The sequence below is a fragment of the Carassius auratus genome, chromosome 13 (genome assembly GCF_003368295.1).
Source record: "Carassius auratus strain Wakin chromosome 13, ASM336829v1, whole genome shotgun sequence".
Taxonomy (NCBI): Eukaryota; Metazoa; Chordata; class Actinopteri; order Cypriniformes; family Cyprinidae; genus Carassius; species Carassius auratus.
The window spans coordinates 6,766,337-6,791,621 of NC_039255.1; the positions used below are offsets into that span (position 1 = coordinate 6,766,337).

Here is a 25,285-nt window from a genome sequence, read left to right on the forward strand (position 1 = left end):
TAGACGGCAGAAAAACAGTGACAGATTGGCTACGTCACTAACCAAATTATCCAGAGAGCACCCTCACATAAAGAAGCCTGGTGGGAAAACAAAGGAGTGAATCCCGCTTGTGTAATATAGTGCAAAAGCTTTATGTAGTGGTTTATGTAGAACAGAGATAAGTTGAACAAAAACGTGTGGATAGCCCCTTAATGGAGCAAATCCATAACAAGAGGTTTGAATTAATTGAAATAGCACAGCAAAAAAAATAAATAAATAATAATAATAAATTTAGTTTGAACAAAACAATTGTAATAGGCTCTATGGAGCTGCTTATGAACACCTGTCAGGTCAAATCAAATTAATATTGTGAACACTGACAGGGCTTTTTGATAATGTATACTGTTTCAATACAGATTTACAGAAACTGAGGATGTCTCTTTAATAAATATTTGGGCGTTTAGAACTAAGTAATAGTATTGTTCATTTAGTAATAGTATTGGGAAATCTGTGTGCTTTTTTTTTTAGTTTATAATAATTTATGAGTAAATAAATATCACTACCAATTGACAAACATGAACGAGGGTTTTAAAGACATTGATCTCGTAGCTGATGTGTAAGCATTTATCACTGACAAAACAGTGAGAACTAAATTGACTTAATACGAGGTATTGAGGATTTGCTTCTGAATGTGTCATTAATATAGTCTGAGTACAGTAATATGGTATGAAAATTGACAAGATTTGCATTTGAAAAAAAAAAAAGGTAATGATAAGGCAATGAGTATGGTTAACAGTAATGTCCTGGTATAAAATACATGCATGACAATAAGTGGATAGGTTAGGTGTATTTTTGAAGTTAGACACTTCGATACTTAAAATGTAATTTTGATCAAATGTTGTTAACAATGACAAGTTTGGGTTAATGGTTAATGTATGTTTAAACAGCATGTGAACTATGATGACTGCAAATGGATTCGTGGTGAAACTAAAACTTAATAAAAGGGCTATTAAGTAATAAACTAGGAACTGCTCTAGGTTTTCGAGGAAATTATGATTATGATTATTTTTATTTTTTTAAGATGGCTCAATATTGATCTTACTTATTTTTGGTTTGTTTAATTTTGTGTTTTTAACACCAAGTTTGGAATGAAAGGGTAAAATAGATAATCAATCTCTATAATTGTACCATTGATGGGGAAAATTATAGATTTTCATGAAATAAGGGTATCTTTACTGGGATTTAGGTTATAAGCAATGTCTATATTTGGTATCTGTGAGGTGACTGAGGGTCTGACATATGTCAGGAATGCAATAACAGTGGTTATTCATTTAGCCCGGCTTCCAGAGAATAATATATATACGTTTATTGTAATGAGTTTATTTTAAGATATGACCAAATTAACTAAAATTCATCATAGTTGTATAAAACATGCTAAAAGAAAACAAATAAGGCAAATATCCTTCTTAAGGGTTAAAAAAAAAAAAATTAATTGGTTATAGTGTATGCGGTTTTCTTTAATGATTTGTTAAATCTGGTTAATGAATATGCAAATTTAGTCTTAAGGCTGTTGGATAAATGTTTTGTTTTAGAGGGTAAGTGTGAAGTAGCTGTAGTAGGAAGAGAGGTATTTACAAAGATATGTTGATGAAAGTATATATGGATGGAGGACACTTTTCCAGGTAGAGGGACACACAGAATAATTCACTGGAAAAGACATTATGTGAAGAAAGACTAGTGCAAGTGGCGATATTGTGGGATTAAGTAAGTAGATGAATGTATTAGGGAAGTAAGAATGATTATGGGAAGTATTTTGTACAAAATAATGTGTTTATTACTAGAAATGTCAGCCAGTACCAGAGATCTTAAGTATATGCACATGTTTAAGTTGACCAACAGCCTGCATTCTTAGCATGCATCACAACTACACCTGACCTCATTTATTAGACCAGATGTGGGGTATTAGACCCCACATTGATCTAAAACGGGGGACTGAAGGAGTGGATGCCGATTTGCCATATCCTTCATACTGATATTAATTATTTTATTACATGATTTCTTGTTTGACTATTAATCAAGTTATAGCAAGAGTGAAATGTGTAACCTTATGTGTGCTGTATTTCTTTTCCTCAAGATTAATGTCCACATACTATGTGTGTGTATCAAACCGTAATGATAAGACACTCGCCAGTGCTAGAAAGCCTTGAATTTTAGATAAGTTCTCTGTGTACGTGTGTTAGTATCTGTCTGTACAGGGAGAAGCTCAGACAGTCCCAGGACAAACAATCAACTGCCAGTGTCCAGCATATCAGATATACGTCTTTGGAGAGTTTTATCTAGGTTTTGGAACCAATCAGAATTTTGTTGACTCATGTATTGACGCAATTAGTATCCTCTGTCAGGGTATAACTGTGGTTGATTTTGTATTGTACTGGGGGCGGCCTGCGAACTCCTTCGAGAGTGTTGAAGCTGACTTCTGCTGATGAAATTGCAAACTATTTTCTTCAAGTAAAATTATTATTATTAATTGAACTCATCTCTGACTCCTGGTCTTCATTGCGACATATCTGGTCCTTGGGTTTTAACTGTAAATTCCCCTACAATATATATTTTGTGTTACACCAGTCCAGAAAAGCTCCTGCATTTACTGCCTAAGCTGAAATCATCATATCATATTGGACACATTAAACCTGATGAGAAGTCTCTATAAATGCAAACAGCTGTCCAATGCAACTAAACTGATTATTCTGCCATGATTAAAATAATTAGCACCTCATAACATCACGCTACTTGGACTAATATCAAAATATTAAAGTCATTGCAGGAGCCTCCACGAACAATCGAATCAGCTCATGTCCTTATGTTCAGAATTCATCAGCAATACCGATTCAACGGTGGGCTGTCAGTCAAGTTGAATATTTTTCTCGTGGGCCCCATCGGGCATTAATTTGTCAATCTGTATGCATAGCGACTCTCATTACTTCCCTAGTGTTGTAATTAGTGCTACCTGAAGTTGTAGGGCTTTGATTGCCTTCAGGGAGGTGTCCTGAAGGCTGTTTCAAATTAGCATGAGGGCAATCACCCTGATTGCTCGCATCTGGTCATTAAAGGAGAGGGGAATTTTTTCCCCTCCTAGCCCTGAACCCAACATGGGCTGAAATCAAAAGCTGGTGCTCGAATAAGCAAGTCTTGAGTTTTTCAAGTACCTGAAAAGAGCTGATTGGACAGCGAGGAAATCCACGACTTTTGCATATGGATGCCAATTGCATGTTTGTATGTATTTTTCTGTGAAGATGATGTTTTTTTTGCAGAATAACAGTTGGATCATGTTAGGATCTAGGCAAAGCCACAGCTAAAAGCTTTGTGGAGGAGATTGTTGAAACCTTCAGTAGCTTTTACTGTTGCATTAGGTTCGTGAAATGGATAATTTCTCAGCCTGTGAGTTGTCATTTGACAGTTTGAGATGATTGAGAAAATATATTGCTGGAGTAGCAGAATAGCAAAGGATGGAGACCGAACACAAGCTCGGAATAAATATTTTTACTGGAGTTTGAGGTGATTTTTCTTCCGTGGAATGTCCTAGTAGTATCCCAGAACTCCCTTCACCAATTGGTGTTGTTTTCATGCTTAAATGGATTTATTGTGAATGCTGCATGATCTAATGAGATTTTCCTTCCTCCCTCCACTGTGTTTCTGTCTTACTCTCTCTTTCTTGTTCTGTATTTTCTCTCTCTGTCTCTCTCTGTCTCTCTCTCTCAGATATGCATTGCCATCTCGTGACAATGACCGGCTCTGTATCATTGAAATAGCTGTTGCTAATGGAACTACTAATCGGCAGCAGAAATACATGGATCAGCCTGTGTCAGAGGTAAACCTGCTTCTGCATAATCGATCATTTGAATGACTCTGACAATCTATAATACAGATAGATAGAAATTTAAAAAATGTGTGTATATTATATATATATATATATCACTCATTCAGTGCTTCTTGAAAGTTTGTGAATTCTTTAGAATTTTCTATATTTCTGCGTAAATCTGACCCAAAACATAAAGGTTTTTGTACAAGTCCTGAAAGTAGACAAAGAGAACGCAATTCAAACAAATGAGACAAAAATATTATTTGTCATTTATTTATTCAGGAGAATTATCCAATATTACATTTCTTTGAATCTTTGGGATTAGCAGTTAATTTTAAAGTGAAATTAGAGTCCATCTGTTCAGTGATATTTTCAGTCATTGGGATGACTATCAGGTTTCAATGTGTGCCCCATTTTTTTAAAGAACAAGGATCTATCAAAGTCTGATCATGTGTTACTGTTGCTCATCAGGCTGGAAAAGGTTACAAAGCCAACTCTAAAGAGTTTGTACTCCACCAATCCACAGTCAGACAGGAAATTCAAGACCATTGATACCCTCCCCAGGAGTGGTCCGCCAACAAAGATCATTCCAAAAATGTGTAATAGTCTACGGGGTTGCAAAGGACCCCAGGGTAACTTATAAGCGACTAAAGGCCTTTCTTACCTTGACTAATGTTCATGAGTCCACCATAAGGGGAACACTGAACAAGCATGGTGTGCATTGCAGAGTTGCAAGAAGCCTCTGCTCTCCAAAAAGAACAGTGCTGCCAGTCTGCAGTTTGCTAAATATCTTGTGAACAAGGCAGAGAAATATTGGAGAAAAGTTTTGTGGGCAGATGATTTTGTGGGCATTATGTTTGAAGAAAACAACACTGCATTCCAGCATAAGAAACTTAGCCTGTCTATGAAACATGGTGGTCGTAGTATCATAGTTTAAGTCTGCTTTGCTGCATCTGGGCCAGGATGACTTGCCATCATTGATTCAACAATGAAATCTGAATTATACCAGCAAATTCTAAAGGAAAATGTCAGGACATCTGTCTGTTAACTGAATCTCAAGAGAAAGTGGGTCATGCAGCAAGACAACAACCCCAAGCACACAAGGCATTCTACTAAAGAATGGTTAAAGAAGAACACAGTTAAATGTTTTTGAATGTTCAAGTTAAAGTACAGAAATCAAGTTTAAATGTTGTGGAAGGACATGAAGCAAGCAGTTTAAGGGAGGAAACCCACCAACATCACAGAATTGCAGTGGTCCTTTACTGAGGAATGGGCTAAAATTCCTACGAGCCATTGTTATCAGAAGTTACAAGAAACTTTATCGCAGATTATTTATCAAAGATTCACATACTTTCGCCACTGACAGATTTGTAACACTGGATCATTTTTCTCAATAAATAAATACCAAAGTACATATTTTTGTCTCATTTGTTTGATTGGGTTCTCTTTGTCTTTCAGGACTTTTATGAAATCGGGTGATATTTAGGGTCATATTTATGCAGAAATATATAAAATTCTAAAGGGTTCATAAACCTTCAAGCAGCACTATAAATATATATTTATATATATCTGAGAACCTCAGAGAGTGCTGTGGTGCAATAATCAGACACTTTCAACAGACTATAAGAGACTTAATCAGAATATAATGGTCTCACAAATCCATTTATGGAGCTGCATAAAAATAAATCACTGGAAGCCTTATGGCAGATGTTGTTTATCTAAATATCTGTCAAATGGCCCAAGTCAACAAACTTTGAAGCCCAGTCTGAAAGTTTAAAATGGTTTCAAGGTTAGTTATAAGTCTTATGATTCTTTAGGCCTTGTGTAGTTTGAATAGTTAGACTTTATGAAGTGATGTTTGAAAGCTAAATATGCCTTGTGTACTTTGAAAACAGTTATATACACTAAACAAAATTATAAACAAACTTTTGTTTTTGCCCCATTTTTCATGAGCTGAACTCAAAGATCTAATCTTTTTTCTATGTACACAAAAGGCCTATTTCTCTCAAATATTGTTCACAAATCTGTCTAAATCTGGGTTAGTGAGCACTTCTCCTTTGCCGAGATAATCCATCAACCTGACAGGTGTGGCATATCAAGATGCTGATTAGAGTACATGATTATTGCACAGGTGTGCCTTAGGCTGGACACAATAAAAGGCCAATGTGCAGTTTTATCATGCAGCACAATGCCACAGATGTCGCAAGTTTTGAGGGAGCATGCAATTGACATGCTGACTGCAGGAATGACCACCAAAGCTGTTGCCCATGAATTGAATGTTAATTTCACTACCATAAACCGTCTCCAAAGGCTTTTCAGAAAATTTGGCAGTACATCCAAACGGCCTCACATGGCGTCGTGTGGGTGAGTGGTCTGTTGATGTCAACGTTGTGGATCGAGTGGCCCATGGTGGTGGTGGGGTTATGGTACGGGCAGGCATATGTTATGGACAACGAACACAGGTGCATTTTATTGATGGCATTTTGAATGCACAGAGATACTGTGATGAGATCCTGAGGCCCATTGTTGTGCCATTCATCCACGACCATCACCTCATGTTGCAGCATGATAATGTATAGCCCCATGTTGCAAGGATCTGTACGTAATTCCTGGAAGCTGAAAACATCCCAGTTCTTGTATGGCCAGCATACTCACCGGACATGTCACACATTGAGCATGTTTGGGATCAGCGTATACAACAGCATTTTTCAGTTCCTGCCAATATCCAGCAACTTCATACAGCCATTGAAGAGGAGTGGACCAACATTCCACAGGCCACAATCAAAAACCTGATCAACTCTATGTGAAGGAGATGTGTTGCACTGAGTGAGGCAAATGGTTGTCACACCAGATACTGACTGGTTTTCGCCCCCCCCCCCCTTTCTTTTAAAAGTTTGTACAAAGTTTTTGTCCAGCATAATTAAGCAAGAATATATGATTACAAAGGCAAAAAATATCTCAGACGAACACACTATGTTATTGTTAACTGAAAAGATGTCTAATCTTGTCTTGACCTAAACCAATCAACTGTATTTTTTTCCAAAAGAATAATTAGCTTTTGACCTAAATGAATAATGATTGCTAAATGCATACAGCAGAAAATGTCCTTTTATACTGTAGCAACTACACATAAATCCTTTCAAAGATAAAAACTTTGTTTTTATCTCTGATTATAATTTCCAGGGTTTAAGAGCCATTGACTTCAGAACAGTTATAGCACAACGTAGGAAACTTTGTGTAGGAAAGAATAGTGTATTCTAACCCACAATATAGCTTTTTCCAAATTCTAACAGTTTACTATCCCCAAGCACACACTGCCAATCAAATGTGTTGTTTTTTTTGTAAAGTTTTCTTCTCTTTTCAAAAAGGATGCATTAAATTGTTTGAACAGTGACTGACAGTATCACAATCTCTACAAAAAATATTAAGCAGCTCTATCATTTGCAACACTGATAAAAATAAATGTTTCTTTTGCAGTAAATCGGCATATTAGAATGATTTTTTGTTAATGTAACACTGAAGACTGGAGTAATAGCTGTTGAAAAATTCAGCTTTGCTTTCAGGAGAATATATATATATATATATATATATATTCAAATAGTCAAGTCATTTAAATTGTATAATTCTATTTTACAATATGACTGTTTTACTGTACATTTCGTTAAATAAATACAGCCTTTATGGCAGTTTCACACTGCAAGCTAATAAGCTTATAAGAAATGGACATGAATATTATGGACATACACTGAGCTATAACTTGGTTAATACAACATAAGGTAAGCGCCTATGGTAAAAGTATGTAGGCTACTATTAAAATAAATAATAATAAAAACAGTATAAACTGTAAGTTCTATATTTGAGTATGACTGAAACAGCATGATAGGAGCAGTTTTCCCTCATGCAAATCACTGTGTTATAACTTTCAAGACTTCTAAACATTCAATTTTATAAATGACCAAACTCCAAAAACAATGTATAGCTTTCAGTGTTAAACAGGTGTTAGTGTGCAAAAGACACTTAAAAAAAAAAAAAAAAAGAAAAAACATCTTACCAACCCCAGATTTTGTATTGTATTGTACAATGTTGTATTTTAAAGTGCAGGCCAATTTAACATAAATCTCTTTAACAAGATAAAAGCATCATTATTGTTAGCATATGTCACTTTTCATCTTCCCAACGCTCAGGTGCTGTTTGGCCCCACATTCCTTGGTGGCGTTCCATCCCTCTCAGAGCTGCACCACAACACTGGGAATGTCTCTGGCTTCATCGGCTGCATACATGAACTGCAGATGGGCTCCAAAGAGTTGTATGTGGTAGGGGAAGCAATCAGAGGCCAAAATATTCAGAATTGTCATGGTACAGTCTGCCAGCACCAACCCTGTCGTAATGGAGGAACCTGTATCAGGTATGATTTTAAAGATTCTTTCTGCAAGTTAGTGTTTTCAGTGTTTCTGTTTAAACAATCTGCAGATGAAAATGACAGTAATTGGCTGTGTCTCGATAAAGGACTTTTTCATTCTAGTTGACACACTGGCTTGTAGACATGTGACCCAAAGAGTTCCTCACTGTACATGTAGCTGTCACGCTCATCAATCAGCATTCTTTCACAAGCATCTCTCAAGTTTGCAATATTTGGCATACAAGCAATTTTCTACTAAATGTAGTGCTTTTGCCAGGGCATGGAGTTTGTAAATATTGTCAATGATATGCAGATGCTATGAAGATTCTCACTTGAGTTTTAAATAGCGGTAATCAAAAGCCTGATTGCAGGGATGCGAGTGATGTGTGAATTTACTTTTTGTTAAATTACAGGCAGCGTTTTTTTGTGTTGCCTGTAACCACTGGTTTATAATTACACATTATTTGAGTTTTGTGTTTCCTTTTCTGTCTTAAAAGCATGTTTTTGGGTTGGGAATCTTTAGGCTCGTCATGATTCTGTTAGGTTCAGTGAGTCATGATCCAATTTCAAAAGACCCTTAAGCCGAGTTCAGACTGCACAATTTTCAAAGTAGTCGGGTCACTGTTGTTTTCACACTGCTTGACTATCTTGGCCAGCATTCAGTCACTGCTGTGTTCACACTGCACGATGGATCGGCGACAGAAGGTTTCAGACTGCATGACTTTACAATAGGCTACAATAGCTCTGTCTGGCACGCACAACCAAACAGTCACGAGATGTGACAAGGAAACAACGCAATATCACACGTGCAAGACAGGAGTTTTCACGTGAGACTGGGATAGCTCAGATGAGACGTCAAACATACACAAGTGCTCCTGCTAAATTTATACTAATTTATCTTCCATTTCATGGGTCCAAATAGACAGAGAAGAAAGTCTTTTTCTGAAATGAAGCCATACTTGCTTATATTGTGGTCTATAACTCCTCCCCGAACTCCCCGCTGCTCTGTATCTTGCTCTCTCATTGGCTGTCCGTCATTGCCGATGTAGTTTTCAGTCAGAACACTTTTCAGACAGCATGATTTTGAATCGCCGACAGGTCCAGATATTTAGCATGCCAAATATCTCACGGGCATCAGCGACTTGTCGGCGATTCTCTCAGATCGCGTCTTTGCTCATTCACACTGCGTGATTGTCACTCGCGTGAACGAGCTCAGATTTGCCTGTGATTTCGGGAATTTGTCGGCGATTTCTCAAAATCTGTCAGCGAGCCAAAAACTGGGCTAAAACCGTGCAGTCTGAACACTGCTTTAATCCATCTTTCAATATAGGTGGCAGATCATTTGTAAATTAAGTTGGGCTAATATAGATAAAGTAATGTCGCACCAGATTTCATCTGTTTGAATGACATTCAAAATTCTTTAAATTAAATTTGTTAAATTAAATTCATTAAATAAATAGTGTTACAGGTGTTACACATGTACTTACTCTTATAATAACAATTAATTATGCAAAATTACATGCAAGTAACCCTAAGACAAACACTAATCCTGGTCCCACTCTATATTAGGTGGCCTTAACTACTATGTACTTACATAAAAAAATAAGGACAATGTACTTATTGTGTTCATATTGTATTGTAAAACACTTTTGCTGCTACTGAGGTGGGATAGGGGTAAGGTTAGGGAGAGGGTTGGAGGTATGGGTAAGTTTAAGGGTGGGTTAAGGTGTAAAGTATGGGTCAACAGTGTAATTATAAATGTAATTACAGAAATTAAATACAGATGTAATTGCGTGTAGTTTTTTTTAAATATAAGTACGATGTAAAAACATGTATGTATAGAATAAGTACATTGTACTAAATTATTAATTAAAATGTAAGTACATAGTAGTTAAGGCCACTTAATATAAAGTGGGTCCCTAATCCTAACCATATAGTGAGTACAGTTAATTTACATGTACTTAAATGTATAATTAAACTGTAACAAGGACACCTTAAAATAAATTGTAACCTTTGAAAATAATAAGAAACTCCAACTTTGATTTTGTTGAATATTTCAATATTTTTTTATGCACACCCTGTTAACATGGAATATACTCAGACCTTTGGCTAATGTTCTGGCAAAGTTAGGAACAAATGTTCATCCAGTAACGTTAATATATTTTAAAGTTATCTAATATTTAATAATGTTCTCAATGTTAGCACAAAATCATTACTTATACATTATTTGTGAAATGTGTTTTCTGGAACATTTGAGTTGGACATTCATTTAACTTTTTTTTTTTCTTTTTTTTTTTTACGTGTCTATATAACTTTATAGAAACGTTCTTAGAACATATTTTTGTTAGCTGGGTATTTATCATCTTGTAGAATCCTATTATACTGGAACTGAATAATCCAATAATCCATTAATAATCCAAAATAATAATTTAGCAAATTTCTGTTCTTCACCTGAATGGCTATGTGCTCTTCACCAAAGTTCTGGAATTATGGCTTGAAGTGTAAAACATGACAAAAAGTTAATTTGTCAGCACAAAACCAGTTTTTTAGTTGCATCCAATGAGATATATTACAAATCCATGTAAATGTCAATCTCGGGAATGCCTTTTGCTCAGCCGATCACATGCTTTACTACAGCAGCGTGAGCACAGGCTCTCAGCGCACGCTCAGGGACATCTGCAGTAATATGCAGTAAGACACCTGCTTTTTTTTCCTGTTATAATTACTCACAATTTAAAATTTTTGTTATTTGACAAATCTGAGCAATCATCGATTTGAACTGAATGGAATGATTTTTCAAATTTTCCAAACTTTTGTCCTGTTGATGTTATAATTAGTATAATTGAATGAAAAAGTGGTATTATTAAATGACAGAATTATTTGATATATGTTTTATTTAGGTATTCTATTTTAAACAAAGTCTTACATGGTGGCATCCTCATTTCTGGTTATAAACTCATCTCGGAAAAGCCCTTTTCACAAGTGCTCTGTGAAATGTTTTTTTTTTAAGTATCTCAAGAACCAACCTGGTGCATTACCCCCTTCACTGACCTTTATGTGATGATCCATTGAGAAGTCCAGTCTCGACATTTGGTTTGTGTTTGAATGGCCTTTTTCTGTGGGGATGACTGTCCTTTCTTTAATCTTCAGAGAAGTTTCCTGTAAACAAATCTGCTGCGTTTTTCTTTTTGATCACATGGGATTCTTTTGATTCGCTTGTTAGATATTTTGTATGTAATCGTTCATTTTTAGTCTGAAAGGCTGCTGCTATTATTTTACATCAAGTGCAGAGTACTTGGCCTGTGCATTGAGAATAAAATAACAGTCTGCATTTACTTTAAAAGCATAAAACTAGCTGCACTCATGTGAGGCAGATAATAGCCCTGGAAGATGTCCTAATGGTAATCCCAGTTAGCTGAGAAGAGTGGATGGAGCCACAAAAAAGCCAGCAGCTGATGTTAGCAGGCCAGTTTTTCTCAACAGATGGTTCTCAGACATATTCGCTCTTTCCTTGCCTTTTGCTTCTGCTTAGAGTAATTTCGGTCTCTATTTTCATGGTATTTTACCTTCGTTCTCCACGTCTATTTTCTCTGGCCCATCAAAACATTTCCAAAATTGCATGTGTGGCTGTGGATTTTGAACATGTGAGCATTCAAAGAACCTGGCTTCCTGTTTTAAGACCCTTTACTAGTGTTGAGTTCTGACAGTGATTCATGGCTTTAACGGTTGTAATCCTTTGACTTTGAGACAGATTCTTCCCATTTCCACTGGGTAACGGCTGGAGCATGTGGAGGGCAGGAGCGAACAGCTGTACATCAGTCGTTCATTTCCTTCCCATAAAGCGACATCATTCACCTGGCTGTCGAGCTGAGCACTAAACTCTTTTACTGAGTGTGTCACGCCTGCCCAAGTGTATAATCGAGTGCTTGGCCCACTAAACAGGCAATCCAGCATGTTTGGAGGACCGGCCTCTCCATTTCGGGTCTCTGGTGAGCCATGGCCTCATGTCGCGTTCATAGCTGCGATCTTTGAATTTGAAATGCTGCATTTGGTCAGTATTGTTAAAATATCTGGGTCTACATTGCTTTTTTTTATAATATCGGATGGCTTTATTAAACAGAATGAAGATTTATCTATTTTATTGATTCCTCTAAGATATTTGTGATGTTTACAATCTGTGCGGCAGCTATAGAAAAGCAATATAGGAGAGACTCTTTTTGTCAGCTTAGCTTATTCTCTTGATGCACCCTTACTTAAGCAGACATGGTGAATGCTTTCCTTGTTAAATTATTCATACACGTTTGCTTTCAGAAGCTCACTTGTGCAGCTGGAATGGTCAGTGGTGTTGGCAGCTCGTTATGTCTGCTGGGAAAGGTGTGTGTCAGGAAGGCAATTGACTAAATTTAAGCGGAGATGTCTGTAGCCAGGTTTTTAGAACAGCACAAAGATTACAAAGAAAAGTTTCTGTGTTTTTTCTCTTGCTTTGTAGCAGTGGCCTCTGATTGACCTCCATTCTGCCCAAGCACCAGACAAATGTTCTTGGTTTCGGTCTCTTGACTGTCTTACATAATACCCCATGGTCATCGAGTTCATTTAAATCAGGATCTTTATATAATTGAATGCAGGATGACCTCTGTGAACCATATTAGCAACAGTATGTTTCTAAGAGCTTGACCAAATATTATACAATTGTAAAATGTTTGTCCAGTGACCTCATGAAGCTGCAATGCAATGAGGGGTGTTTAATTAACATCTAATTTCATTTTTAATCCAATTTTTGTGGGGTCAAGTTTTTTTTTTTCTTTTTTTTTATGCATTAATCAAAAGTCACATTATCATAAAGACTTATATGATTCTACAAAAGATTGTTTTAAATAAATGCTGTTCTTTTCAACTTTCTGTTTATCCAAGAAAAAATGCATCACAGTTTCCACAAAAATTTGAAACAAACATTTTAAGCATTTGAAAAGGTAACACTTTATTTTAAGGTGTCCTTGTTACACATGTACTTATTATCATAATAACAATAAATTATGCAAAATTACATGCAAGTAACCATAAGACAAACCCTAATCCTAACCATATAGTAAGTACAGTTAACTTATATTACTCCATACTTATAGTATGTTACTTAAGTATAATTACACTGTAACAAGGACACCTTAAAATAAATTGTAACCTTTGAAAATAATAAGAAATGTTTCTTAAGTACAAAATCAGCATATTAGAATAATTTAAGTATCACGTGACACTGAAGACTGGAGTAATAGCTAGTTCCAGAAGAGAAAGGCTGTTAATTAAAAAGTGAATTGTGTTAATGTTTACAGAGATCCTTAAATGTGTAAATTTGTATATCTGTTGAAGGATAATATGCAGTGTGTGTGTGTAATATGTATGTGTGTATACGTATGTTATTATCTATAGATGGCCTCAAAGTCAATAGACTAAAATCCAAGAAACTCCAACTTTGATTTTGTCTATTTTCCTTCTTTCTTTTTTTCTCAATACAAGAGCCATGATCAAAATACAGAATATGTCACTGCAATGTCAAGACTTTCTTTGAAGAGTTTTCAACACATCTCCTGTGTTGGCTGCGTTCTGGGCTCACCACGTACAGCAGACACCTGAATGTTCCTCCTGACTGTTCCCTGCGTCAGTCTGAGCTGGCATGGCTGGTGAAGGGCAATCAGTCACAGAAACAGATGTGTTTGCATGTTCTACATAATGCAGGGCAATAATCTCACAGTCTGCCGTGGAATTACCCCCTGCTGTCATGAAAGGCAGTGACAAACCGTACACCCGTCTTTGCCTGCGAATGGTGCAAAGAGTGCTTGTGTACAAATGAGGTCATTTGATTAGTGTCTTACAGACTGGGAAGGTTGCATGTTGTCCTATCCAGTGTTGTTTGCAATTATTTTTGTAGCATTTTTATGCATACCAGTGATTTTATATGAAAATATGAGTGGATTCAAATTCTCCTTGTATAGGTAGTCGTCATTCAAATCTTTTCAAATATTCTGTATTGTGTGCGCGCGTGTGTGTGTGTGTGTGTGTGTGTGTTTGTACCAGTCACTTGCACTGGTTCAAAATCCCAGTGACAGAATGTAAATAATTAATTTCAGCTGTGCTGCAGCTCAAAACACATTATTATTTTATAGTTTTGAAACTTCTCCAATGCTTCCTGTATCTGATATTATACCTTTGAAAACCATCTACATCTTCCGGCAGCTTATGAAAGTCTTGTCTGAATATTACTTATCATGCTGGCCCACCCTCTACCTCTGGCTTGAGGATAAAGCCAGGAATTATAAATGTTCTGTTTGCAGAATTTCACCTCAGCAGTCAGCTGTTAGCGCGAGCATTTCTAATCATTTGCTTACAGTGAGGCTAGATCACCATCGACAGAATGTGAGTCTATATTTGCAGATGGCCCACAGGCCTAGTTATGCCCTTATTTAAATGAATATGTGATTTTTAAAGGTGCACTCAATATGTTTTTGTTTATTTATGGGGAGTCCATGGGAAAAACGAAAGACCAGTTGTTGTTGTTTATTTCTAATTTAAATGCCATAGACATGTAAATATGGTTAACCTATTTATTAATCACAAATATAAAAGCAGCGATATATTTTCATCTACACCTCCATTCAAAAGTTTAAGGTCAGATTTTAAAGGGGTCATACGAGGCGATTTCAAGTTTTCCTTTCTCTTTGGAGTGTTGCAAGCTGTCTGTGAATAAAAAAGATATTCTTTATAAAAGTTAAGACTCGTCCACGCACCACTAAAATGGCTCGTTTAAACATGGCACCCACATGTCTGTGTCACTATGTGGGAAGATGTGCGTCTTTAAACAGTGCTGTTATTACCTCGCTAGGGAGAAATGTAATGTGTAGCCTTTAAAGGGTTAGTTCACCCAAAAATCGAAATAACGTCATTAATAACTCACCCTAATGTCGTTCCAAACCCGTGAGACCTCCGTTTATCTTCGGAACACAGTTTAAGATATTTTAGATTTAGTCCGAGAGCTCTCAGTCCCTCCATTGAAACTGTGTGTATGGTGCATGCTTGTATGTGAGTGCAAAGATTTAGCAAAAGCAAGTTACAAATACTGGATAACTGGCCAATCAGAGCACACCTTGCTTTTCAGAAGGATGAGCTTTGTAAAAAACGTTGCATTTCATAAGGTGGGGCATAGAGGAGGAACAAGGTACAGTATGTGGAAAATATTTTTTGTTTGTTTTGTTTTTTGTTTTTATACCTTAAACCGCATTAAACACATTTCGTTACACCAAATACACAAAATAATGTTCTTTTTTTAAATACGTCATATGACCCCTTTAATATTTTTTATATTTTTGTCTCGTATGCTCATCAAGGCTGCATTTCTTTGACCAAAAATACAATAAATTAAATTAGGATTAGGCAATCGAGGGGGTAATAATTTGGATGGAGGGCAAAATTTGGCACAACACCGTTTTTTTATGCTTAAAATGCTCTTGTGTGTAGGATTAATTTCTACGCATCTCATCCAACGCCTGCATTGCTAATTCCAAAATGTCATTTTAGACCTACTAATGGAGGCAGACTAATGCAGTTAATACCCGAGAGAGAAAGAAAGAGAGAGAATACCTCTCTGAGACTGTACGTCTCTCAACAGTGTTTGGCAGCAGCGTCTCTACTAATAGTGAAACTTTAAGTTCATTTTCCTCAAGAACAGTGCCACTGTTACCTCATTTGTGATAAATGTCATGTAGGTTTTAAGTTGCTAAAATATTTAACTAATAAACTCGTCAGAGTAGCGGTAACGTTGTTAGCGCATGTTTTTTTTTCATGTGGAAGAAGAGAGAGCAGGAGAAATAGAGCTTTTCAAAAATCTGTATTTTTTTATCCTATTTAATATATGTATATGCTTGATCACCGTTATTGTGAGTTTCGGTTATTTTGCTGTTTTAGGCTATAAGGACATTCCGAATAACTGAAATCATTTGGTTTAGAGATCTGGACATGTAAATTAATGTGAAGACCTGTCTGGAACTACATTCGCTGTGTGTTTCCCTGAAAATAATTGCACAACATAGAATATCCGTCAGCCAGTAAGACTCAAGCAATCAACGGCCCCATAATATAAATATAGGTGTGTGTGTGTGTGTGTGTCCTAAAAATTATCTGGGAAAAAAAATTACTTTCTATTATGGTGACACTTTGTCTCTTAACTCCTGTGACTTATCTCACCAGTTTACAAATAAGCATTAAATGGTATTAATGTCAAATTCTGTCAATTGTAACATCAAATTTAGTTTTATTTTTTCATTAAATATTAAAATTTGTTTGTATTCGTTGTACTCCTGTACAAGATCACTGACTGGGAGTCTTCATCTTATTCGAGTATACATCATTTTAATCATATACTAAATCAAGTGCTATTGATTTCCTTAGGTATGGATTTTTTTCTTACTTGGCAAAAGAATAAAAACTGCACTTTTACTTCGTCTTGCACTGCAAGATCAGTTCAGAGTTGAGGTCTAGATCAGGTCTAGAGTTCAGGCCGGTGATGTATGACTTCCATCACTTCTGCTCTATATTTTCATTTGTATTCTCCTCTGCTTTTTTGACCCACCTCCCCCCAATGCCCCTTCCCAATTTATGCTTTCTACGCAAACTCCACTGAAGGTAATGATGCAGTACGGTCACATTTCATTGGTGTTCTAATGATCTCTCTGTTTTTCCCCTTATTTTTTTTCCTTGTGCACAGTGATGCGGAGACCTGGTTCTGCGTGTGTCCTTCTCTTTACTCCGGTAAGCTGTGCCAGTTCACCGCCTGCGAGCAAAACCCGTGTGCGCTCGGCGCCACCTGCGTTCCCCAGACGCGGCTCGAAGCAGTGTGTCTTTGCCCCTATGGAAGGCAGGGTCTCCTCTGCGATGAGGGTAGGTCCCATCAAGGTTCGTGCGTAGACTGTGATCTACACCAGTATCCATGGAGACACAATCAAGCCGGCATGACCAGAGGGTGTCTCGTTTGATATTTGTTGCATTCTGAGGTTTGTTTTCCTCCATCTCCTGCGAGCACCTCCGTTTTTGAGGTTAGACCCATAGGTGGTAGATTGAAATGTATTCCCAGCAGCTTTGTTTAACTGATGCAAGCCGTTGAAATACGGTTCCAATTAGAGAAGCTAAGTGCTCTGCACTCGCTACAAACTCACTAAACAGTTACTGAACTCTGAACATTCGAGTATAACTGCCAGTCTGCGTTGTATTGCTAACTCCATTCCACTACGTGCGCTGACCTTTCGAGGTGTCTACAGGTAATATGCATCCAAATATAATGAGCACACCAAGTGCTTTAAATTAGGCTACTCTGAAACGTAATTTATCAAAGCGTCGTCACAGAATGTACTCGCTGCAGTTGGGTTTGTTTTATAGTCTCCAATAACAAAGCTGTGAAGACATACTACAGCGCTGTGTAACTAATGTACTTCTCTTCCCGGCTCTACCTCACAGTGTTAAGTCAGCTAAAGTCTGATATCTGCTTACACAGATAGCTCTTCATCTTCTCAATTGCGCTTAGAGGGAAAAGAACTGCTGCTATTTTGCTGTAATCTAATTGGGTGGCATGGTTTGAAGACCACTTGGCAGGACTAGCAGACATGGCTCTGTCAGACAGTAAAGAGCCCGATGCCAAATATAGTGTTCTAATCTCCGAGTGTCACACCGAGTGGGACTGACATTTGAATTTAAAGGCTGGTAAGAGCAGATAACATCAATCAGTATTGATTAGTAACCAAGGCCTTGCTGTCTCTGGACAGTCACTCAACTTCAGATGCGCAGGACGTCTTCAAAAGAGCCTGGATTAATGGAATTACAGGAAGGGTGTTTTGAGTCTTTTGTATGTATTGATTTAGTGTTGCATTTAGATACATGTATTTTTATAGGTTACTCTGAAAATAAGATTCAAAGAACACAAACACAATTTTTAAGTTGCCAGGCAACATAGCAAATGTGATTTATGTGGTAACATCCAAAGTAACTGCTTAAGTGAACTTTCAAGAAAAAAAACTATTATTGGAAAAAATGTCTGTTATGCATCAGTGTAATATTAGTGTTATCTGAATACTATTATAATATTAACATTTTTAATTAGTGTTTATTTTTCTATTTTAGTTTTTTACAATGTAATGTTTATTTTTACTTCATTTTTTATATTTATATTTTTATTATTTATATTAATTTCAGTACAAGAATTACAAAACAAAATACAAAAACTTAAATTCTTAAAACTTAAATAATTTCAGTAAGTTGCCATGGCAACATTTAAATATTTTACAAAGTTTTGAAGATTTTCATCTAATGTTTATAACTGATTGTATTCCAGCTTTGTTTCATTTACTGATAACAATTTTTAGTTTCAATAACACTGCCATGCACATTTTTGTTTTTATTTCACCTAAGATGACTAAAATGAAAACTTATTTCAGTTAGTTCCCAAGGCAATCTCTTTTATTTTTTAATTTAAGTTTCTAATATGTATATTTCTTCAGCTTTTGAAAAATAACAGCTGTCATGGTTTTTTATTCTTATCTTTTATTAATTCAGGTATAACTTTGACCTGACCAACTTAAAATCTATTATTTGCATAATTGCAGTTTTATTATCAAAGAATTAGCTTTTTTAGAAGTCAGCATTCACAGGCAGACAGATAGATTGATCTTATTTCGACTGATCATGGGAGCTTGTGTTGCTGAAAGCAGCTCGAGGCTACAGTGGAGTTTAGAGGACAGACTGTGTTAACATCACACTCACCTAAAATAGACCCACAACATAATAGCACATCTGTCCTAAACCGCCTTACTGCCTTAACTCACACATCATGTGACTTCCTGTATTTTCATTTCACCCTCGCCAGGCTCTGCGCCCAAAAATTAAAGAATCATCTTGTGGGAAGTGTATAGAATCAAATAGGTTCTGTGATGAGTTGCTCACATGCGCATATCTTTTTTTTGTATGTCTATTTATTTCATTTTTGTGTGCATTTGTGTGTGTGTCAGTGGTAAGAGAAGGAAATCAAAAAAAGCTAAATGTCTCCGGGTCCAGCCAACACAGCTGACAGAAAGCTATTGAATTTCACAACAGCAAAATCCTTCCACACAAATGGTTTTTGACTAGAACGAATGGAAATAAATGGGTAATATGTCACCTGTAAAAACTGCCAGTGAGTTGGAGGTTTTGTTTTCTTGTTCCTTTATTCACCTCCAGCAACAGCAGCTGAATAATACAGCAGAGAGAAGCATCCCGTGCATGCAGTGCATTTGCATGAAAAGTTAAACGTTAGTTGTATGACATATCTTTATCCTGTCATATGGGACATTGAAAGATAAATTTTTAGTTATTAGAAGAATTGAAAAATAATAATAGGGTATCAGAAATAAGAGTTTTCTAGTAGTCTAATTAGTGCAATTCTGATCCCTTCTGAATGCTAGAATCAGAAACCCAGTTTGACTTTGCAAATGAGCTCAAATCGCACCCTTACACAGGACTGCAGTTGGTAATTGGCATTCTCAAAAAGCACCCAATATGTCAGATCAATAAATGGCCAGTTTATTAACGAATTTCACTTGGAGCAAGAAAAGTAACTCTGCATAGGTAGCATATTACAGAGGCATTACATGACACTGTGAGTCAAGAATACAGCTGGCCCCATCAAGCCATACCTGCTTAAAATGCATTCGAATCGTTCATTAGGCGCTGTGCAAATAAACCGTGACAAGGTAATATATGTGCAATTTCAAAAGGCATCAATAATTCAAGGGGAGAGCAGAGGGAAGAACTTCAACGCTGTTCCCAGAGAAATCCTCCGGAGAGCCTTTGCAGACTGCACAGTTCATAAAGACAAAATGAGGGGTGGAGAAAACTCTTTAGGTAGCATATTTTTTTCACCGGAGAAAAACGTGTGTAAATGCTTAATGTAGCCAGGCTGAAATGTTTCTGAGCGATGCTTGATGGACCAGGTGATTAAATGTTGAGATTTTCCACCTCTGAAAAGCACTGGCCAAAGGAAAAGCCATTTCACAAATTCAGATTTCTGCAGATTTCACTGTTACGACCAGTCTCCATTCCAAAGGTAAAATGGAACAAAATTACCATAATAATTGTTGGCAGCAGCATTTTTGGTACCTATAAGAAATAATAATAATAATAATGCATAGAATTTGACAAGCGTTATAAATAGTGCAATATCGCCATCTTGTGTCTCTTCTGGTCACTTCACCTCAGTAAAATGTTCATTTTACAGGCTTATTACAACAGGTATCTAAATCTGAATTTTATTATTATTTATTGCATATATTTAAATAATTTTTTGTGTATATTGAAAATCTTAATTTGTTTGATCTATTTATTTATTTAGCTATTTCTTTGCAGCTGTCAACATCACTCGTCCCAGGTTTAGTGGACTTGACGAATTTGGATACTCATCCTATGTGGCTTATCCTTCTATTCCCAGTATGGGTCATTTTTATGAATTCCACCTGAAGCTCACCTTTGCCAATAATGCCTCCGCTTTGAGAAACAACCTCATTCTCTTTTCTGGGCAAAAGGGACAAGGTGAGTGAAAATGGGAATATTGTCTTATCCTTTATGTGTGTTACTCCATCATTCTTTATTCACTTTGATTTCAGTGCATCCCTCAATGGTCATCATATTATGCCGTAAATACTGGTGTATGGGGGAAAAAAAGAGCTGGATTCAGTTTGGCTGTAAACGTTTTCCCAGCACTAGATGAAGTCATGTTCGAGGAAGTGAGGTTCAGAAATAGTATCACTCAACTAGGAGATATTAATGGAGCAGCTGCTGTGAAATGTGCTGTAAGTGTAAGTCCAGGAACCCAACAGCAGAGACAATTTATCTGTGCACACAACGGGGCGATGATTTTTATTCTCTGCCATAAGGGAAAAGATCTGAAAAAGAAAGAAGAGGAGCTGTCGTTTTGAGAGACACAGCATCTCGGTCAAGTTTCCTCATGCCTTGATTTCCTCCGCCACTGTCTGCAATTTATTTTAAGGTCAGATTCAGTGGCTGCTAACTGACACGTCACTGCTACGAACATGTTTAATCAAAAGACAGGCAGCTGAATAAAAGCGTAAGGGGAATGAATCTTCCTCAGTTCAGCGAGTGTCTCTCGGGATTATAGTTTAGGATGATTCATCGAGGGAAAGAGAGAAGAGGACAGCGCTGTGAATAATGAAGCAATTGTCAAGGGAGCCTTGCAGCACAGTGGAGAACAAAATCAAAAAGAAGGAATCAGAGAGGATGAGAAGGCAACTATTCACCTGATAATTGGCCAGATAAATTGGAGCGTTAGATCCATCAGCTCAAAAGAAAAAGAGATGACATTTTATAGATGTCCAGATTGACCTGAACCACCAGTGAAAAGGCTTCAACTTGACATACTTTTCTAATGTGTTACTTTTTTGCATAGCGATTAGTCACCTCATGCACTTAAAAAAAAAAACCTAAATCAGTTTATTTCGAGGTTTAAAGGGGAAATACAAATCCCAGATTTCCAGTATGTTCTCAGAGTTTTGGTCCCCACTGCTTGTGCTAATTGGATTCTTCTGTGTGTTACTGTTTCTATGAAGGCATCAGTGGTGACGACTTCTTGGCATTGGGGGTGCGGAACGGCAGGATTGTTCATAAGTATAATCTCGGTTCGGGTTTGGCAACAATTATCAGCGAGCGCCTGAATCCGAGGATCAACATTCACACAGTGCACTTCGGAAGAAATCTGAAAAACGGATGGCTGAAGGTATGTTTTTTTATTTGTATTAATATAAAACATTATTAAATAAAACTTATATAGGCTTGGCTTCACTGAGGGCCAAAGTTGGTCTGACCTACTGTATTCTGTGCTAATACAACTTTATTTTTACATTTACTAGCATTCATACATTTGAGGTCTTTTTTTATTTTTTATTAAGTTTATAATTTTATTCAGCAAATATGCATTAAATTGATCTCAAGTGTTGGTAAAGACTTATTTATAGTGTTTTGAACTATTATTTATAGTTAGAAAAAATAAAGATAGTTCATATTTTGTTGTATAATGATTAAACAAATATTTGGGGCTTGTGAACCAATACAAATATTTAAACATATTTAAATGATAAATAATTAATAATAATAATAATAATAATAATGTAATACATAGTAAATGTATAAATAATTGTAATTATTTTCAAAAAAATTTAAGAAATAAAAATTTAATCTTGCTTACCAGTAAAAATGGTTTTCAAGTTATAAGTTACGTGATGCATATTATAGAGATATTAAGTGTTGTTTTTAGAGAATACTATATATAATTTATAAAAGAAATTAGCATAAACCAGTTTTATAAAAAAATCTCATGGGAATATATATATTAAATATCTTAAGAAGTATCTTTTATGTAACTATGTAATTTAAACTTTAAATCTTAACTATAATCTTAGCTATAAATTTTGCTTCCTTTTTAAAATAAATGCATATGTTTTGTTACTTGAAAACTACATGAAAATAATCATAAAAAAAAATGTTTTTCTGGCATTTATGTATTTAAGATGTAAGTACCATTATAAAATAATAATTGCTATTCATTTGAAATGCAAGACAAAGCCAGTAGCCTGCCGCTAAGAATGCTGACCAAACATAAAATAAAATGATGGGGGATGGAAATTCAAAGCATTTTCTTGTTCTAAGTCACTGATTTTGACTCTAAGGTCTTTTTGACCAGCTGACGTCACATTGGTTTGTTCTTTTCTGAACAGGTTGATGGGCAGAAGAGGAGGATGGGTACATCCCCTGGTCCACTGGTGGGCTTGAACACCTTTAGTCAACTTTATGTAGGTGGATATGAAGAATACACACCTGAGCTATTGCCTGCGGGCTCTCGATTCCAGAACAGCTTTCAAGGTAATGTTTGTGTGTGTGTGTGTGTGTGTGTGTGTGTTTCTTCATTATGGTGTCGTTTGTTGTCTTGATTCAGATTGCTAGTTCATGATGAAATCAATCAGATCATCTGTGTAGTGATGTGTAGAGAGAGTAAAATGCGTGAATTGTTGTTCTGCTTATTTTATGAACATCTGCAGCTCTGAGGGGACCCTTAACCTTGTGTGCAATCATCCATCGCGAAGCTTTATTGAAACAGACATTTTAAAGCTAACAAAATATAGTGTTTGCAGGTTGATGTCAAAAGCCATTCCTTGAAGGATACACTTCTAAAGCTTGATAGGATTTCAGATTCTGTGTGTCCAAACTTTTGACTGGTGGTGTGCTTTTTTTTTTTAGCCTCTGTCGTCTTATTACAGAGCATTTCATAACAGCTGTGAATCACGCTGAAGAGAGTGGGATGGAGTTGATCTTCTGTCTCAGGGTTTGGATGCTTTACAGTCAGTAGGCCTCATTCATGAAACATGAGCAGAACAAGTTTCTCTGAAAATCCTTCATAAATCTGTTCTCATAAATTGTTTTCTGCCGAGTTGAATTGAGACATTCTGTTCCAGAACAGCAGTGTCTGTGATTTAAGAAATGTAATTTAATTGGCCATTGAATGCAGCCTCATTGAAATTCTGTGCAATGATCTCAAGCACAAGATCATGAAAACATATTCAAACTGAAGCTGAGTGGGCCAAGATTTCTCCCAATCACTGCATGTCTTGTTATTTAGTCGCTTTTGTTGAAGAAATGTTATAAGTTATTCTCTACCACATAACATAATTTCAACTCATCCCTCAGTTTAGAGTAATTCACTTAAAGTAGTCTACTGGGCTAATAAAATATAGTTTCAAAACGGCTATCTTGGGGCATCTTCAACCTCAAATTATTGCTTGATTATGATTTTTAAATGGTTATTGACTGGCTATTAAGTTATCATCTGAATTTAATACCCACCTATGAATATATGAACTGATCTCATGGAGCTCAAGACTCTTGATATTTGCAACACTCATCTGTATCTGCCATTTCCTGGATATTTTTGCTTTCTATTATTTGAAAAAAGAATAGATTTTTCTTTTACAGCATCAAAGCTCAAGCTCTCGAAACTCATGGATTTCTTCTCTCTCTCCTCCCTGATGGCTTTTCCAAAAATAACCACACTTTGTCAGCACTGTTATTTTTTTCTTGTCATTCCTGTAGAAAGCCATGTGGCAGAATTAGATGATATTATTATAGGAATCTTTCAGTGATGGTACAAATGCTCCCTCTTTTTCTGAATGTTACATTTAGTCTTTTAGAAAAAGGCATCTGGGGCATGCTGGATGTTCATCCAGAGCTTACTGCCCCAATGATTAGAAGAGATTAATTAGGGGTCAGTAAGGTGTGTGTGTGTGTGTGCGTGCGTGCGTGCGTGTGTCTATCCTTTTTTAATTTATTTGATCAAATATCTGCATTCATTTGGTAAAAAAAATAGAGTAAACAATATTGTGAAACATTACAATTTAAAATAACTTCTTTATATTTAAAAATATTTTAAATTGTAATTTATGCCTTTGTTTATTTGATCAAAAATGCAGCGAAAACTGTAATGTTTTCTTATTTCTTCTCACTGTTGAAAAAAAGTTATAACTAATTAAAGGTCTTTACTATCACTTTTGATCAATTGAATGCATCTTTGCTGAATGAAAAAATTAAATTAAATTTGATCCCAAACTTTTGATGCTGTATATATTTACTTTCAGCATTGTATATTTTGCTATCATATGGCTTCTGAAGACTTAGAATATAGTGCTACTCTTAAAGTAATTTTAGTTTTGTTTTTTGCTGCTTTTTTTTTTGTCCTTTTAGGAGCTTTACAGTCCCCATTTAACATTAACATGAGGGTGAGTAAATAATGACATGATTTTCTCTCTCTCTTTGAATCTAAAGGCTGCATTTTCGATTTGCTGTTTCGGATGAGACGAGATGGGAAAGTTTCTTCCTCCAGGAGGGTCAGAGGGCAGGCCAGTGTCAGGACGTAATGTGGGCCAGTGTGGTGTTAATCTGTGCAGCTTGGTCATCTGCAAGAACGGAGGCACCTGTGT

The 25,285-nt window shown here is 36.2% G+C and overlaps 1 protein-coding gene across 1 annotated transcript; it reads left to right on the forward strand.

Annotated features, from left to right (window-relative positions):
• The first annotated feature begins 554 nt into the window (after positions 1 to 554).
• On the forward strand, positions 555 to 25,250 carry LOC113113229 (protein eyes shut homolog). Its single transcript, XM_026279392.1, has 8 exons — positions 555 to 595; positions 3,739 to 3,847; positions 8,023 to 8,243; positions 16,990 to 17,162; positions 20,652 to 20,834; positions 21,869 to 22,035; positions 23,033 to 23,177; positions 25,131 to 25,250. The coding sequence occupies exons 1-8, from the start codon at positions 555 to 557 to the stop codon at positions 25,220 to 25,222; spliced, it is 1,131 nt and encodes a 376-aa protein (XP_026135177.1). The 3' UTR covers positions 25,223 to 25,250.
• The last annotated feature ends 35 nt before the right edge of the window (positions 25,251 to 25,285 follow it).

What these genes read in the sequence shown, in the direction of transcription:
- LOC113113229 (XM_026279392.1), top strand. Translation starts at nt 555, where the DNA reads ATGAACGAGGGTTTTAAAGACATTGATCTCGTAGCTGATGT. An exon ending in TGGATCAGCCTGTGTCAGAG is followed by an intron (nt 3,848 to 8,022) that starts GTAAACCTGCTT and finishes CCCAACGCTCAG; the next exon opens with GTGCTGTTTGGCCCCACATT. An exon ending in TGAAAAACGGATGGCTGAAG is followed by an intron (nt 22,036 to 23,032) that starts GTATGTTTTTTT and finishes TTTTCTGAACAG; the next exon opens with GTTGATGGGCAGAAGAGGAG.